This window comes from Phycodurus eques, chromosome 1, assembly GCF_024500275.1.
Source record: "Phycodurus eques isolate BA_2022a chromosome 1, UOR_Pequ_1.1, whole genome shotgun sequence".
Classification (NCBI taxonomy): Eukaryota; Metazoa; Chordata; class Actinopteri; order Syngnathiformes; family Syngnathidae; genus Phycodurus; species Phycodurus eques.
In genome coordinates this window covers 44593838-44612307 of record NC_084525.1, presented here as the reverse complement: position 1 = coordinate 44612307, position 18470 = coordinate 44593838, and the positions used below count along the sequence as shown (strand labels likewise).

The 18470-nt window shown below is 46.2% G+C and overlaps 1 protein-coding gene across 1 annotated transcript in view; it reads right to left on the bottom strand.

Annotated features, from left to right (window-relative positions):
• The window catches only part of itpr3 (inositol 1,4,5-trisphosphate receptor, type 3), a 218530-nt gene that overhangs the window by 47848 nt on the left and 152212 nt on the right, over nucleotides 1-18470 (bottom strand). The window contains exons 47-51 of the mRNA XM_061693945.1: nucleotides 17944-18027; nucleotides 17755-17865; nucleotides 14077-14269; nucleotides 13486-13605; nucleotides 13221-13396 (exon numbers count right to left, since the gene is read on the bottom strand). Of these exons, the coding sequence (XP_061549929.1) occupies nucleotides 13221-13396; nucleotides 13486-13605; nucleotides 14077-14269; nucleotides 17755-17865; nucleotides 17944-18027 (684 nt within the window). The remainder of the gene's footprint in view (nucleotides 1-13220; nucleotides 13397-13485; nucleotides 13606-14076; nucleotides 14270-17754; nucleotides 17866-17943; nucleotides 18028-18470) is intronic.

The window sequence follows — 18470 nt, the reverse complement described above, 5'->3', positions numbered from 1 at the left end:
CATTTGTTTTGGAGTCGTGCATTTTTGGGTCCTATCCTCTGTTCCGTTCATGACAGAACGAACTGGCCATAACATGGACCCAGCAGACTCAGACCCGGTGCGCAAAGCCCTTCAAGCGCAGAGTCAACGCCTCTCGAAGCAGGATGAGCAGCTTGCTGCCCTCCACCTTCATCTAGAGGGACTGTCAAGGCATCAGGACAATATGATGAGACAGGTGGCCTCACAGTTTGAACTTCTAATGAAAATTATCCAAGAAAAGGAACCAGTTGGCACCACACCCAATACCGCCACGGTATTTCCAGGTGAAACAGTCAACATGCAGCCACCTGCCACCTGCCACCTCCGCTGCTGTCTGCCCACAGCTCTCTCGACCGGAGAGGCTCTCTGGAAATTCTGGGAACATTAAGCCGTTCATCACGCAGTGCGAACTCCACTTTGATCTCCAGGCAGCTGCCTTCCCCACCGAGGGGGCAAAGATCGCTTTCGCCATTTCCCACCTGACTGGTCGTGCGGAGGCGTGGGCTACTGCTGAATGGAGCCGCAATTCCGCCGCGTGTAATTCATGGGCTTTTTTCGTAAAGACTATGGAGCAAATTTTTCAATTTTCCACTCCTGATCGTGAGGCAGCTCGCTCCCTTGTCACCTTACGACAAGGCATGCGCAGGGTGTCAGATTACGCGATTGAGTTTCGCATTCTAGCAGCTGAGAGTCATTGGAATAATCGGGCGCTACTCGATGCCTTTTTTCAAGGACTATCCCCCGCCGTCAAGGATCATTTAGTCCCGCTAGACCTGCCGACCGACTTGGACACTCTCATCGCTCTCGCCGTAAAAATCGACAAGAGGCTTTTGGATCGCGAGCTGGATGGAGATCGGCGGAAGGCTGCGTTACCGCGCACTTTGAGGACAAGCCTCGGTGACCAGCCATACCATAGGCAGATCCCCTGGTTCCGGTCTCAACTCACTGGCTAACGTCCCCACGGAGGAACCCATGCAACTGGGCAGGTTCCGTCTCTCCCCTGAGGAACGTCAACGCCGGCTGAGGGAAGGGCGGTGCTTCTACTGCGGTCAGTTGGGTCATTCCGTGAGCAACTGTCACGTCAAAGTTGCCGGTGCCGGTAGCAAGGGCACGGGAGAGGTCAGTCTGAATTTGATGAAGGAAGACCCTACACGGGTTCTTCCTAAAGTGACACTATGCTCTCCTGATCAAGAAATTTATACACCTGTATTAATTGACTCTGGTTCTGACGCAAACTTACTCAACTCCATCCTCGTTAGACGTATGCACCTTAGAACCTTTCAAATAAAACGCCACCGCAACACCTATGCTGCAGACGGCAGTTTTATGGGCAAGATCACTCACCGCACCCAAACACTCACATTGACATTTCCCGATTCTCACTTGGAACGCATTAGTTTTCATGTTTTTGATGCCATGAATCATGACCTTATCTTAGGGAACCCATGGTTGAAATTACATAACCCCACATTGACTGGTCCTCTGGGCAGGTTATGTCATGGGGCAGCAATTGCGCCCGGAACTGTTTCAAGCCGCCATGTGATGTTCAGGGTCATGTTTCTAAGGACAATCCACAGACCCCATCTGGGGATCCTGATTTATCTCAAGTGCCCACCTGTTACCAGGATATTAAAGAAGTTTTTTCCAAGTCCAAGGCCAAATCCCTTCCACCCCACAGACCTTATGACTGTGCTGTTGACTTGCTGCCTGGAACCACACCCCCACGAGGGAGGTTGTTCTCTCTTTCAGGGCCGGAACACAAGGCCATGAAGGAGTACGTGGAGGACTCACTGGCAGTCGGGATCATTCGCCCATGTTCATCCCCTGCGGGAGCAGGATTTTTCTTTGTGGACAAGAAAGACAAGACCCTGCGACCCTGTATCGATTACCGGGGTCTCAACGAGATCACTGTAAAAAACAGGTACCCTCTTCCTCTCATCTCCACCGCCTTTGAGTTCCTGGAGGGAGCCAAGGTTTTCACCAAACTGGACTTAAGAAATGCATATCATCTAGTCAGAATAAGGGAGGGGGATGAATGGAAAACAGCATTTAACACACCAACAGGACATTATGAATATTTGGTAATGCCTTTTGGGCTTACTAACGCTCCAGCTGTTTTCCAGAACCTTGTCAATGATGTCCTGTGTGACATGCTGAATGTTTATGTTTTTGTTTATTTGGATGACATTTTGATTTTCTCCCCGGATGAGGAGACTCACATTATTCATGTCCGCTCTGTTTTGCAGCAGTTACTGCAGAATCAACTATGTTAAGGCTGAGAAATGTGAGTTCCACAAGGCGTCAGTTTCTTTTCTGGGTTTTGTCCTGGCTCAAGGTGAAGTAAAAATGGACCCTTGCAAAGTCGATGCAGTAATTAATTGGCCTACTCCCACGTCACGCAAAGATGTACAAAGGTTCTTAGGGTTCGCAAACTTCTACAGAAAATTCATCAGGAATTTCAGTTCTATAGCCTCTCCTTTGCATGATCTTACCTCGCCACACAAACCTTTTGCATGGAACCCGCTTTGTCAGGCAGCGTTTCAAAAACTTAAGTCGAGCTTTACCTCCGCTCCCATCCTTACTTTGCCAGATCTCCAACAGCAGTTTGTGGTAGAAGTCGATGCGCCTGATGCCGGAATAGGAGCAGTGCTCTCCCAGAAATCTCTCAAGGATGATAAATTACATCCTTGTGCTTTTCTCTCCAAAAAACTGACCCCAGCTGAGAAAAATTATGACATTGGTGACCGTGAACTGCTGGCAGTCAAGGTGGCTTTGATGGAGTGGAGGCACTGGCTAGAGGGGGCACAGACTCCGTTTTTAGTATGGACAGATCACAAGAACCTTGAGTATATTAAGACTGCTAAAAGATTAAATGCGAGGCAGGCTAGATGGGCTCTGTTCTTTAATAGATTTAATTTCACGCTATCCTACCGACCCGGTTCTAAAAATGGTAAGCCAGATGCTTTGTCACGCATTTTCTCCGAAGAGAATTCTTTGTCCGACCCAAACACTATTTTGCCCAAGTCATGTTTTATTTCCGCTTTTGTTTGGGACATTGAAATGGCGGTTAAAGGGGCTCTGAAAGACACTCCTAGCCCTGACGATTGCCCTGAAAACAGGCTTTATGTGGTTCCGACCTTAAGGGGAAGAGTCATCCACTGGGCTCACATGAACCGCACTGTATGTCACCCAGGCATTGCCAAGACTCAATCAGTGGTCGAACAGCGCTTTTGGTGGCCGAATGTTAGGAGGGATGTTATCGATTATGTCAATGCTTGCCAGGTATGTGCTGCCAACAAGCCCTCTCATCAACGTCCTTCTGGGGAGTTGCGACCCCTGCCAATACCACAACGTCCTTGGTCAGACATTTCCGTAGACTTTGTGACAGGATTACCGGCCTCTAAAGGCAATACCACCATTCTTACAGTTGTTGACAGGTTCTCTAAGATGGCACACTTCATTGCACTTCCAAAACTCCCCTCAGCTAAAGACACTGCCGAGCTGATGATTAATCAGGTTTTCAAGTTCCATGGTTTCCCCAAGAATGTGGTGTCTGATAGGGGTCCCCAATTCATTTCGCAATTTTGGAAGGAGTTTTGCAATCTCATAGGTGCTACCGTCAGTCTGTCATCTGGGTTTCATCCTGAAACCAACAACCAAACCGAGAGGCTGAACCAGGACCTGGAGACTGGGCTCCGATGTCTCGCTTCACAGGATCCGCGATCCTGGTCTCAGAAATTGGTTTGGGTCGAATTCTCCCACAATTCCCTCCCCTCTGCATCCACTGGTCTATCGCCTTTTCACGTTGTGCATGGTTACCAACCATCTCTGTTTCCTGCCATAGGCCCTGAGTCCACACTTCCAGCGGCATTAACCTTGGTGAGACGCTGCAGGAGGACCTGGGAGCGAGCCCGACAGATGCTGCTGCGCCAGGGACTGTGAGCATCTTCACCACCTGTGCCTCGTTCATACCTAATTACCGATTGTATTTAACCTCTTGTCTCATTCCCTCTAGTCGCCAGTTCGTTGTACCTTGTCGTCACGTTCCAGCATTCCTTGTCACAGACTCACAGTAAGACTTTGACCCTGTTCCGATTATCAACCTAGCCTCTTTGCCTCATGTTCTTGGATACTGTTGTCTTTCTTGGATTGCCTGCCCATGTACCGACCTATGCCCGTCTATTAAACCTCTCTTTTTGGAAACTGTCCATTTGTTTTGGAGTCGTGCATTTTTGGGTCCTATCCTCTGTTGCGTTCATGACACCCTATTTTCAAATAAATGCAGGAGCGATGGGAGAGATTGTTAGAGCGTGTTGAGAGGCTGTAATCTGAACAATCTCCCATCCGCCCTCCTCATGAGAAAAATAAACCAGCGTCTTCATTCCTTTTTGTGTCTATTTTTTATAATGTTGGGGAAGATAAATCCAACATTTATTATAAAAGAAAAACTGAAATATCACACAGCCATAAGTATTCAGACACTTTGCTCAGTATTTGGTAGAAGCTTTTGAGCTCATACAGCCATGAGTCTTTTTGGGAATGATGCAACAAGTTTTTCACACCTGGATTTGCGGATCGTCTGCCATTCCTCCTTGCAGATCCTCTCCCGTTCTGTCAGGTTGAATGGTGAATGTTGGTGGGCAGCCATTTTCAGGTCTTTCCAGAGAGGCTCAATTGGGTTTAAATCAGGGCTCTGGCTGGCCCATTCAAGAACAGTTACAGAGTTGTTCTGAATCCACTCCTTTTATTTATTTAAAATTTATGTATTTTAGCGGTGTGCTTTGGGTCATTGTCTTGTTTGAAGGTGAACCTTCGGCCCAGTCTGAGGCTCTGAGCGCACTGGAGAAGGTTTCCGTCCAGGATATCCATGTACTTGGCTGCATTCATCTTTCCTTCGATTGCAACCAGTCGTCCTGTCCCTGCAGCTGAAAAACACACCCACAGCATGATGCTGCCACCAGCATGCTTCACTGCAGGGACTGTATTGGACAGGTGATGAGCAGTGCCTGGTTTTCTCCACACATGCCGCTTAGAGTTAAGGCCAACAATTTCTATCTTGGTCTCATCAGACCAGAGAATCTTATTTCTCACCAACTTGGAGTCCTTCAGGTGTTTTTGTAGCAAACCCCATGCAGGCTTTCATCAGAATCAGAATCATCTTTATTTGCCAAGTATGTCCAAAACACACAAGGAATTTGTCTCCGGTAGTTGGAGCCACTCTAGTACAACAGACAGTCAATTTACAGAACACTTTGGAGACATAAAGACATTATAAAAAAACAATTGTGCAAAAAGATGCAGAGTCCTCTAGCACTTTAGTTCGAATGACTAATATTGCAATAGTCCGGTGCAATGACCATTGTGCAAAGGGCGCTGAGACTTCAAAGAGTGTATGCGGTTTAAAGTGACGAGTAGTGCGATCATCTGGGACAATGTTGGTTGTGCAAATGTTACAGATACTCCTCAATCAGTGTGCAAATGGAGCAGATGCTACTCTGGCATGAGTGGCCAGTATATGCAAATAGTGCAGCATGGCGAGACAACTACAGTGAGTGCACGATTAATACATAATTGGCCCCACAGAAATGTGACAACGAACTCAAGTCAAAAAATTGCCAGCTTATTGTAATGGAATTATAGGTTAGGTGTTTAAGAAGTTGATCGCAAGAGGGAAGAAGCTGTTGGAATGTCTACTAGTTCTAGTTTGCGTTGATCGGTAGCGCCTACCTGAGGGAAGGAGCTGGAAGAGCTGGTGACCGGGGTGCAGACGGTCCGAGAGGATTTTGCACGCCCTTGTCTTAGTTCTGGCAGCGTGCAAGTCCTCAATGGTGGGTAGGGGGGTACAGACAATCCTTTCAGCAGTTTTGATTGTCCGTTGCAGTCGGAGTTTGTCCTTTTTTGTAGCAGCACCAAACCAGACTGTGATGGAAGAACACAGGACCGATTCGATGACCGCTGTGTAGAACTGTCTCAGCAGCTCCGGTGGCAGGCCGTGCTTTCTCAGAAGCCGCAGGAAGTACATCCTCTGCTGGGCCTTTTTGAGGACGGAGTTGATGTTGGTCGCCCACTTCAGGTCCTGAGAGATTGTAATTCCCAGGAACTTGAAGGTCTCGACGGTTGACACAAGGCAGCTGGACAACGTGAGGGGCAGCTGTGGCGAAGGATGCCTCCCGAAGTCCACGATCATCTCTACAGTCTTGAGCGTGTTCAGCTCCAGGTTGTGTCGGCCGCACCACAGCTCCAGCCGCTCCGCTTCCTGTCGATATGCAGACTCGTCACCGTCCTTGATGAGGCCGATGACAGTGGTGTCATCTGCAAACTTCAGGAGCTTGACAGTCGGGTTCGCTGAGGTGCAGTCATTCGTGTAGAGAGAGAAGAGCAGCGGAGAGAGGACACAACCTTGGGGCGCCCCAGTGCTGATGCTGCGTGTGGATGAGGTGGCCTCCCCCAGCCTGACCTGCTGTGTCCTGCCCGTCAGAAAGCTGTAAATCCACTGGCAGATGGCAGGTGAGACGCTGAGCTGGAGAAGCTTGGTTGAAAGGAGTTCAGGGATGATGGTGTTGAACGCTGAGCGTAGGTCCCTGCACTGTCGAGGTGTTCTAGGATGAAGTGCAGTCCCATGTTGACTGCATCATCCGCAGACCTGTTCGCTTGGTAGGCAAACTGCAGGGGGTCCAGCAGGGGACCTATGACACTCTTGAGGTGGTCCAGCATGAGACGTTCAAAGGACTTCATGACCACAGATGTCAAAGCGACAGGCCTGTAGTCATTCAGACCAGAGATTGCAGGTTTCTTGGGGACTGGAATGATGGTGGAGCGTTTGAAACAGGATGGAACTTCGCACATTTCCAAAGATCTGTTGAAGATCTGAGTGAAGACTGGAGCGAGCTGGTCCGCGCAGACTTTGAGGCAGGATGGGGACACATGGTCCGGTCGTGCCGCTTTGTTAATCTTCTGTTGTTTGAAGATGCGTCTTACATCCTGTTCATGGATGGTTAACGCAGAAGTCAGAGGTGTGGTTGTGGTCGCGGGTGCGGCCGGGTGGGTGTGTGGAGTGAAACTGTCCTTTTCAAATCTGCAATAGAAGGTATTCAAGTCGTTGGCTCGTGTGCTATTGTTCTCAGCTTGGGGGGATCGTCGCTTGTAATTAGTTAGCGATTGGAATGCATGCCAGACTGATTTTGAGTCGTTCGCGCTAAACTGTTTTTCCAACTTTGCTGCATAGATCCTCTTTGCAATGTTAATTTCTTTAGTAAGCTGGTTTCTAGCTCGATTATACAAGGCCCTGTCCCCGCTCTGATATGCATCTTCCTTAGCTTGGCGAAGCTGCTTAAGTTTAGCAGTGAACCACGGCTTGTTGTTGTTGAATGTCTGAAATGATTTTGTTGGTACACAAACCTCTTCACAGAAACTGATATAGGATGTGACAGTGTCCGTATATTCATCCAGGCTGCCAGCTGAATTTTCAAAGACACTCCAGTCTGTGCAGTCCAAACAGCTTTGAAGTTCCATCTTGGCTTCATTGGTCCACTTTTTGACAGTTTTTACTGTAGGCTTCGCACATTTAAGTTCTTGCTTGTACGTCGGTATTAAGTGAATTAAGCAGTGATCAGGCGAGCCCAGGGCTGCACGAGGTATAGCACGGTATGCGTTTTTTACCGTAGTGTAGCAGTGGTCTAAAGTATTATTTTCCCTGGTAGAACAGTCGATGTGCTGCTTGTATTTAGGGAATTTGTGGTTGAGTTTAGCTTTGTTAAAGTCCCCGAGAATAATGAGGGGTGAGTCCGGGTGTTTTTTTTCAATTTCGTTGACTTGTTCGGCGAGCGTTAGCAATGCAGCGTTCGTGTTAGCTTGAGGTGTAATATAGACTCCAGCCAGTATAAACGATGCAAACTCACGTGGCGAGTAGAATGGTTTACAGTTCAAAAACAGCGACTCCAAGTGCGGGCTGCAGTGTGTGCTGAGCACCGTGACGTCCGTACACCATTTTTCGTTGATATGGAGGCATATCCCGCCGCCCTTCGTTTTCCCCGATGATTCCATGTCGCGGTCCGCTCGATGAATGTTGAAGCCGGGAAGCATGTGTCTTGCACCGAGGAGAGGCTTCCGTCGAGCTACTCTGCCATAAAGCCCCGACTGGTGGAGGGCTGCAGTGATGGTTACCTTTCTCGAACGCTTGCCCATCTCCCGACTGCACCTCCGGAGCTCAGCCATAGCCTCTTTGGGTTCTTCTTTACCTCTCTCACCAAGGCTCTTCTCCCCCAATTGGTCAGTTTGACCGGACAGCCAGCTCTGTGAAGGGTTCCAGTCATCCAAAATGTCTTCCATTTAAGGATTATCGAGGCCACTGTGCTGTTAGGAACCTTAAGTGCAGCATAATTCTTTTGTAACCTTGGCCAGATCTATTTCTGAGCTCTTCAGGCAGTTCCTTTGACCTCATGATTCTCATTTGCTCTGGCATGCACTGTGAGCTGTAAGGTCTTATATAGAAAGGGGTGTGGCTTTCCTAATCAAGTCCAAACAATATAATCAAACACAACTGGCCTCCAATGAAGGCGTAGAACCATCTTAAGGATGGATGATCAGAAGAAATGGACAGTACCCGAGTTACAGGCTGCAACATAACAAAGAGTGAAGAATTTAAGGGGGTCTGAAAACTTTTCATATCCACTGTGTGTGTAAATATATATATATATATATATATATATATATATATATATATAGACCATCAATACCAAAATAAATAAATAGAATGTGTAAAATAATTAAATAATGATGTACAATCAAACTGGAGTAACGTAAAAATCTAAATACAATACTTAGTGGGTAAAATAAGGATAAAACATAAGATAAATATTAGGTATAAAATAAGGAAATAAAAATCAGTTAAAACTCAGCTTTCAAGGTGGGTCTTGAGCATCTTAAAAATATCAACACTCTCTGTGGCCCCAAACTCCTCCGGTAGGCTGTTCCACAGAAAACGACTGCCCATCCATTTTCTTCAGCTTATCCTAGGTCAGCCGGCACCGTGACCGACTGGTTCGCAAATCTGCCTCACAGTTCTGGGGACCACCTGTGTGGAGTTTGCATGTTCTCCCCGTGCCTGGTTGGGTTTTCTCCGGGCACTCTGGTTTCCTCCCAGATCCCAAAAACATGCGTTGTAGGTTGATTGAAGACTCAAATTGCCCGTGGGTGTGAATGTCACACAACCTTCAACCGTCGAGACCTTCAAGTTCCTGGGAATTACAGTCTCTCAGGACCTGAAGTAGGCGAACAACATCAACTCCGTCCTCAAAAAGGCCCAGCACAGGATGTACTTTCTGCGGCTTCTGAGGAAGCACGGCCTGCCACACGAGCTGCTGAGGGAGTTCTACACAGCGGTCATCGAATCCGTCCTGTGTTCTTCCATCACAGTCTGGTTTGGTGCTGCTACAAAAATGGACAAACTCAGACTGCAACGGACAATCAAAACTGCTGAAAGGATTGTCGGTACCCCCCTACCCACCCTTGAGGACTTGCACGCTGCCAGAACTAAGACAAGAGCGTGCAAAAACCTCTCGGACCCTCCACATCCCGGTCACCAGCTCTTCCAGCTCCTTCCCTCAGGTAGGCGCTAACGATCAATGCAAACTAGAACTAGCAGACATTCCAACGGCTTCTTCCCTCTTGCAATCAACTTCTTAAACACCTAACCTACAATTCCATTACAACATGCTGGCAATTTTTTGACTTGAGTTTGTTGTCATATTTCTGTGGGGGCAATTATACATTACTCGTGTACTCACTGTAGTAGTCTCGCCACGCTGCACTATTTCCATATCTGTTGTTGACCAATACTGGCCACTCATACCAGAGTAGCATCTGCTCCATTTGCAAATTGATTGAGGAGTATCTGCAACATATTGCACTACTCGCTTGAAGTCTCAGCACCCTTTGCACAATGGTCTTTGCACCGGACTATTGCAATATTCGTCTTCCGAACTGCTCTAAGTGCTAGAGGACTCTGCATCTTTTTGCACAATTGTCAAAAAAAAAAATTAAAAAATTACCGGCATTACCAGATAACTAACAACCCTTTATTGATCAGTGACTGTTTTTTGTCAATGTTTTTATGTCTCAAAAGTGTTCTCTGTCAACTGATTCTGTTGTCGTACTAGAGCAGCTCCAACTACCGGAGACAAATTCCTGTGTGTTTTTTGGACATACTTGGCAAATAAAGATGATTCTGATTATTGGATTCTTGAAACATTTATGGTGTTTAAGACGCGTAGAAATAAATGGGAGTTTTGGTAGTTTGATGTTGTTTCAGTCTGTTTGTTCCAATTCTAGCCAAGAATCACACTCCTCATTGTGGTGCAACCATTTGATGAGGCATTGTAATTGGTTTGCTAAATAATAGTGTTTAAGTTCGGGAGCATTTAGGCCCCCTTCCTGTTTACTTTTCTGAAGAGTGGATAGACTTATTCTATTTTTCTTATTTTTTTTAATAAAAATTTATTACAACAGAATCTAACGACCTGCTTTATGAATGGTTACCTGTACCTTGTTTTCCTTTTCTCTGCATTGTTTCCCTGTAATTAGAACCCTGTTAGATTTCATTACATTTTATGTAAAACCCACCACCTGTAACGTTTGTGTGTTTGGATACCACAAGCGACCTCTGGGATCTAGAACTCTTATTTAATTCCTGTAGCAACCTTCAAATTATGAGACATAGAGGTTTTTCGTCACTTTTTCCTAAAGTTTTACACATGTAAAAAGAGACATGGTTCCCCTTTACAAGATAAAAGTCTGCTTTTAACGTTAAAAACGTAAATCGGAGTAACCCAGAAGTGAACACAGCCTTTGACGAATTTATTTCTTGAATAAATTATGTTTTATCCAAACACCAATACACGCTACATTGGTAAATGCTGGTTTTAACGTTTTAATGCTGTATTGAACTAACAAACTTACAGAAAATCTAAATTTTAGTTGTCAACCAAGTACCTTTAATGTTGAGTACATATTTGTATTGGCTTGTAAGTTTATGAAGACAGCTCCTGATCCATAGCATACCTCATTGTTACTGTTTTATTATGATCTTTACAATTTCATTGCTAGTAACACATAATCATGAATTCACAACAGATCAATTTTAGTAAAAACATTTAGATTTTAAGCCTTAACCCACTCAGATGATGGAAGTTCTGACATGGCTGTATTCACAGGGGACGTGTGAACACATCCTCCAATTACGCCAAAGGGGATATCCTCATCACATCATTTAACATATGACCTCTCCTCCCCTCCATTATCGCGTGTACCTCTGACTCATGATCCAGTTCCCTTCAATTGTTGACATAGTAAGATCTTTGTTTTCTTCTTTCATCAATAGTAATGAATAGTTTTAATGTGATGTATAAAAATGGTGTTTTAAAGATCAGAAATAGTCTTAACTCCTGTTTTATCATCAAATCCATTGTTTAGTCCTAAGGAGTGGTTTCAGACTGCTTTATAATTACATTCCCCTCAGAAGACTGTTATGACTGTGAAACTGTATAATTGTTTAATTGACTTAACATATCACTAATACACAACTAAATGTTGGATCGCTAGTTTTGAAACCAAAAGGTCTGGGACTGATCCCCTTGTCAACCACTGTGTTTCCTGACTTGCCCTGACATGTTCGGGGATGACCGCGCATGACCTTACTGTATAACATTGTTTTACAAAAATGCATTAATTATACCCCGTGACACAACATGTCCTTTTCTGACCTCATAACAGAGCCATAGTTTCTGCTAAAAGCTAATAGACTCCTCCCACTGACCCTTATGTCAACCCCACCTGTGTTTCCTGACCAGACATATCACAACATGCTCGCGCATATTTGTCCCCCTTAACCTCTCTGGATAACATGGGTCACCTGTGTAAATCGTTTAACCAGAACTGCTCTTTAACAGAGCAAAAGTATATGCAAAAATACACATAGATCGTAATAATACAGTGGTGTCTTGCTATACGTTGAATACGTTCCGTCACCACGCTTGAAATGACATTGAATCCATTCCAGCCTCAACCCCAAAAACACACAAAAAATGCGGTTTTAATAAGGAAACCAGCACTTTAAAATATTGTACTTTTAAAAACATGAGAAATAGCCATCCATCCATTTTCTGAGTCGCTTATCCTCACAAGGGTCGCGGGAATGCTGGAGCCTATCCCAGCTATCATCGGGTAGGAGGCGGGGTACACCCTGAACTGGTTGCCAGCCAATCGCAGGGCACACATAAACAAACACTCGCACTCACATTCACACCTATGGGCAATTCAGAGTCTTCAATTAACCTACCATGCATGTTTTTGGATGCGGGAGGAAACCGGAGTTTCCGGAGAAAACCCACGCAGGCACGGGGAAAACATGCAAACTCCACACAGGTGGGGCCGGGGATTGAACCCCGGTCATCAGAACTGTGAGGTAGACGCTCTAACCAGTCATCCACTGTGCCGCCTGAGAAATAACAATTAAATACAATTTAAAGAATTAAGTAGTTTGTGCATCATGATTTAATCCAATTCAATTCATAGTGCTGCTCCTAAGGGTGTACTGACCTTGGCCACTGGGGGCACTCATACAGTCAAACAAAGAAGAGTCATCACGATTCTCAGTGCCTCAATAAGCTGCAATAATAGTAATTCTTTGCAGATAAAAAATATATGCGAGTGAGTATTGTGATATTGTCTGTGTACATGCATTGTTCCACTGTTTGCGTTCAACTGCCAAGGCCGCAACTATAAAGGCTAATTGTTAGTGTGTCATTGGCGTTTTCCATTATATGTTAGCATTAAGCTCATGGGGCCATTCTTTAGGCAAAGTTGTTTGGTTATTTTAAATACACAATGTCTAATTATCTTACGTTTAGTTTGAAAGTTAACTTTGACTTGGAGTGGCATTAAATAGCTTAAAGTCTCTTATTTGAAGAATTGTTCTGTTCTTCCAAACTGCTGCTTGTTGAGACGTGAGCTGAATACACTGCCATACAGCGCTCGTGTCTCACGTTTGTGCTCGCAAGTCAAATTAAAAAAAATTTCTAATGACGGCTCGTATCTTGAGGAACTCGCATTTCAAGGCACCACTGTAATACATAACATACAGTATATACACAGCAATACGGAGAGAGTTTTTACAGTTTTTTCAGACATGATTTGATTGGTCTTACATTGAGCGTGCCCAGAAGGATGAGCGTGTTCCCGATACCCAGGTGGTAGATGGACCTTAAGATGAGCGCCAAAGTCAGCGGCTGGAGGCCGTAGCGCTGGGAGAGCAAGGCCAGCACGGAGAGCCCGATCAGAACCCAAAACAACATCAGTAGCAGAGAGTCATCGATGGCTCCCACTGGTTGGCGGGGGACAAAGAGAAGCAATTAATTTATACATACATACACTGAGGTCATGTGATGCCAACTGAGCACGCCCAGTCAATACCTTGTCCTGAGTTGTACGGGTAGAAGAAGGCGATTATGAGGTTGATGAAGACAGCCAGGTTGAAGGAGATGGTCCCCCACAATGTCATCCTCCTGGAGAACCAGTACAGCACTGGCATGCCTGCCGCACACACATGCGTCATTCAAGTGTATATGAGTTTAATGAAAGAAAGTTCATGAAGGACTGCATATTTTGGGCGAACGTGAACTGAACTTAGTTCATTTCTGCCTGATGAACGCTATTGAGAACGAGCTCATTCTGGCGTCAAATAATGGTTTTTGAAGTTCATTTTCATTCAATGGGTCCAGTCCGATATTATACGTTTACCAATCATGACAGCTGCTTTATATTGGTCTTTTTTTCTTTATTTTTTTAAATAATTTTGAGCATGTAACGCACACTAAGTTATCTTGTGGATCAAATTCGCTATATAAAAACATTTGCTTTGCTTTGCTAGAGTATATGACAGCGTTTAGGTATTGTGAGGAAGAGCATTTCAAGAGGGTGTCTGAGCAAATCATTCAGGAGGATATTTGAGAAACTTTCAGCAGTAGGTAATCCTGAATTGTCTTGATGGCCCCTTGGACTCACTTCGCAGCTTCTTTTGCCACTCCATCTCTCCGTGCAGGAAGGACGTCTGCTCGAAGAAGTGCGTCACCTTGGAGCCTTGCTCATCCTGCTCTGTTGTGTTGAAGACACGCACCTTGGACTCCTCCGTTAGGAACTCACAGATGGGATGGACGGGAAACACAATCTGCTCCATGCTGCGATCATCACGTACAATCTGTACACACACACACACATGCCTGTCATGACAAAGTTGTAATTAAAGTACTAATAACAGTAACATTAAGAGTAGAAGTACAATTAGGAATAGTACAAGGCAAAATAATAATTATTCTTGGGGAGTTTAACAAATCTAAACTCAACCACAGACTCCCTAAATACAACCCCAATTCCAATGAATTTGGGACATTGTGTTAAGCATAAGTAAAAACAGAATACAATGATTTGCAAATCATGTTCAACCTATATTTAATTGAATACATGACAAAGACGAGATATTTAATGTTCAAACTGATAAACTTTATTGTTTTTAGCAAATAATCATTGACTTAGAATTTTATGGCTGCAACATGTTCCAAAAAAGCTGGGACAGGTGGCAAAAAAGACTGAGAAAGTTGAGGAATGCTCATCAAACACCCGTTTGGAACATCCCACAGGTGAACAGGCAAATTGGGAACAGGTGGGTGCCATGCTTGGGTATAAAAGGAGCTTCCCTGAATTTCTCAGTCATTCACCAGCAAAGATGGGGCGAGGTTCACCTCTTTGTGAACAAGTGCCTGAGAAAATAGTCGAACAGTTTATGGACAATGTTCCCCCACGTACAATTGCAAGGAATTTAGGGATTTAATCATCTACGGTTCGTAATATCATCAAAAGGTTCAGAGAATCTGGAGAAATCACTGCATGTAAGCGGCAAGGCCGAAAACCAACATTAAATGCCCTTGACCTTCGATCCCTCAGGCGGCACTGCATCAAAAACCGACACCAATGTGTAAAGAATATCACCACATGGGCTCAGGAACACTTCAGAAAACCAATGTCAGTAAATACAGTTCGGCGCTACATCCGTAAGTGCAACTTGAAACTCTACTATGCAAAGCAAAAGCCATTTATCAACAACACCCAGAAACGCCGCCGGTTTCTCTGGGCCCGAGCTCATCTAAGATGGACAGACGCAAAGTGGAAAAGTGTTCTGTGGTCCGACGAGTCCACATTTCAAATTGTTTTTGGAAATTGTGGACATCGTGTCCTCCGGGCCAAAGAGGAAAAGAACCATTCGGAATGTTATGTGTGACGCATTATGAAGCGTACAATATATATATATATATCCATCCATTTTCTACCGCTTATCCGGGTCGGGTCGCGGGGTCAGTAGCTTTAGCAGGGACGCCCAGACTTCCCTCTCCCCAGCCACTTCATCCAGCTCTTCCGGAGGGATCCCGAGGCGTTCCCAGGCCAGCCGAAGGACGTAGTCTCTCCAGCGTGTCCTGGGTCGTCCCCGGGGTCTCCTCCCGGTGGGACGTGCCCGGAACACCTCACCAGGGAGGCGTCCGGGAGGCATCCGAATCAGATTCCCCAGTCACCTCATCTGGCTCCTCTCAATGCGGAGGAGCAGCGGCTCTACTCTGAGATCCTCCCGGATGACCGAGCTTCTCACCCTATCTCTAAGGGAGAGCCCGGACACCCTGCGGAGGAAACTCATTTCGGCCGCTTGTATCCGGGATCTCGTTCTTTCGGTCACGACCCACAGCTCGTGACCATAGGTGAGGGTAGGAACGAAGATCGACCGGTAAATTGAGAGCTTCGCCTTTCGGCTTAGCTCCTTCTTTACCACAACGGACCGATACAAGGTCCGCATCACTGCAGACGCTGCACCGATCCGTCTGTCGATCTCCCGTTCCATTCTTCCCTCACTCGTGAACAAGACCCCAAGATACTTGAACTCCTCCACTTGGGGCAGGATCTCATCCCCGACCTGGAGAGGGCATGCCACCCTTTTCCGACTGAGGACCATGGTCTCAGATTTGGAGGTGCTGATTCTCATCCCAGCCGCTTCACACTCGGCTGCGAACTGCTCCAGTGAGAGTTGGAGCTCACGGCTTGATGAAGCCAACAGAACCACATCATCAGCAAAAAGCAGAGATGCGATACTGAGGCCACCAAACCGGACCCCCTCTACGCCTTGGCTGCGCGTAGAAATTCTGTCCATAAAAGTTATGAACAGAATCGGCGACAAAGGGCACGCCTCACCGGGAACAAGTCCGACTTACTGCTGGATATGCGGACCAAACTCTGACTCCGGTCGTACAGGGACAGAACAGCCCGTATCAGGGGGTTCGGTACCCCGTACTCCTGAAGCACCCTCCACAGGACTCCCCGAGGGACACGGTCGAACGCTTTCTCCAAGTCCACAAAACACATGTAGACTGGTTGGGCGAACTCCCATGCACCCTCGAGGACCCTGCCGAGGGTGTAGAGCTGGTCCACTGTTCCACGGCCAGGACGAAAACTACACTGCTCCTCCTGAATCTGAGATTGGACTTCCCGACGGACCCTCCTCTCCAGCACCCCTGAATAGACCTTACCAGGGAGGCTGAGCAGTGTGATCCCCCTGTAGTTGGAACACACCCTCTGGTCCCCCTTCTTAAAAAGGGGGACCACCACCCCAGTCTGCCAATCCAGAGGCACTGTCCCCGATGTCCACGCGATGTTGCAGAGGCGTGTCAACCAGGACAGCCCCACAACATCCAGAGCCTTTAGGAACTCCGGGCGAATCTCATCCACCCCCGGGGCCCTGCCACCGAGGAGCTTTTTAACTACCTCGGTGACCTCAAACCCAGAGATAGGAGAGCCCGCCTCAGAGAACCCACACTCTGCTTCCTCATGGGAAGGCGTGTCGGTGGAATTGAGGAGGTCTTCGACGTATTCTCCCCACCGACTCACAACGTCCCGAGTCGAGGTCAGCAGCGCCCCATCCCCACTATACACAGTGTTGGTGGTGCACTGCTTTCCTCTCCTGAGACGTCGGATGGTGGACCAGAATTTCCTCGAAGCCGTCCGGAAGTCTTTCTCCATGGCCTCACCGAACTCCTCCCATACCCGAGTTTTTGCTTCAGCGACCACCAGAGCTGCATTCCGCTTGGCCAGCCGGTATATATACACATACACATACACATACATATATATATATATATATATATATATATATATATATATATATATATATATGCGCCGGCTGACTGGTTAGCACATCCGCTTCACAGTTCTGAGGACCTTGGTTCAAATCACGGCCCCGCCTGTGTGGAGTTTTCATGTTCTCCCCGTGCCTGCGTGGGTTTTCTCCGGGTACTCCGATTTCCTCCCACATCTCAAGAGCATGCAGGGTAGGTTAATTGAAGACTCTAAATTGCCCGTAGATGTGAATGAGAGTGCGAATGGTTGTTTGTTTATATGTGCGCTGCGATTGGCTGGCGACCAGTTCAGGGTGTACCCTGCCTCTCGCCCGAAGGGTGCCCCTGCAATGCATTAACATTAATAGTAACAGCAATAGTAGCATTGTGATTGTAACTGGATTAGCAACAATCACACTAATAAATCAGTACTAGCATTAGCATTAATATACACTGAAGGACATCTATCTGAGAAGTGAGCTAGTTGTAGTAAACAAATGAGTAACTACTAGCATTAGTATTAGCATAGTACCTCTATTTGAGAAGTGTGCAGGTCATAGTACTCCAGCGGGTCTTGCTCCACAATGGTTGTCGGTATTGACGACTTCAACATTTGCGACAGCGGACGATTGTTCAAGTTTAACTGGCAATTAAAAAAACAATCAATCATTCAATCAATGTCGATCAGTGTTGACAGTATGTAAGGGTTAATTTAGCTGACCATGGAGGAGATCCCTTCCTCGCCCTCTTTGCTCTTCTTTTGAGTTTTCAGAAGGTTCTGCAACACCTTGTTGTGTCGGGCCAGCTGCAAACAAACATGACACATTGCTGCTCACCACTGACCGAACATTAATAAGTCAATTATTTATAGAGCACCTTTTATCGTAAACGAAAAAGCAGAAAACAGAACAGGAAACACTGAATAAAAAACAATGATTTGATAAATGAAAAAATAAAAGATATCCCAATTTGGGGTTGAATGACGTTTTTTTCTAGTCAACGCTAAAGCCTCTTTAAACTCCCGCGGTGGGGCGGCCGACAACGCCCGCATTGCATCACATGACAGACGAATTGCCCCTCTGTGTAGCTGGCCGCGCACATGGCAAAAATAGTTGTGCATCAAACGCCGCGGAGATCATCTCTCGTGATTGGTCCGTTTTCGTCACATGCTGTGATGACGTACTCAGCGTGCCCCTTGGTTCGACATACCATCTACACCACCGCCTTCTCGATCGATTTTGCAGCATA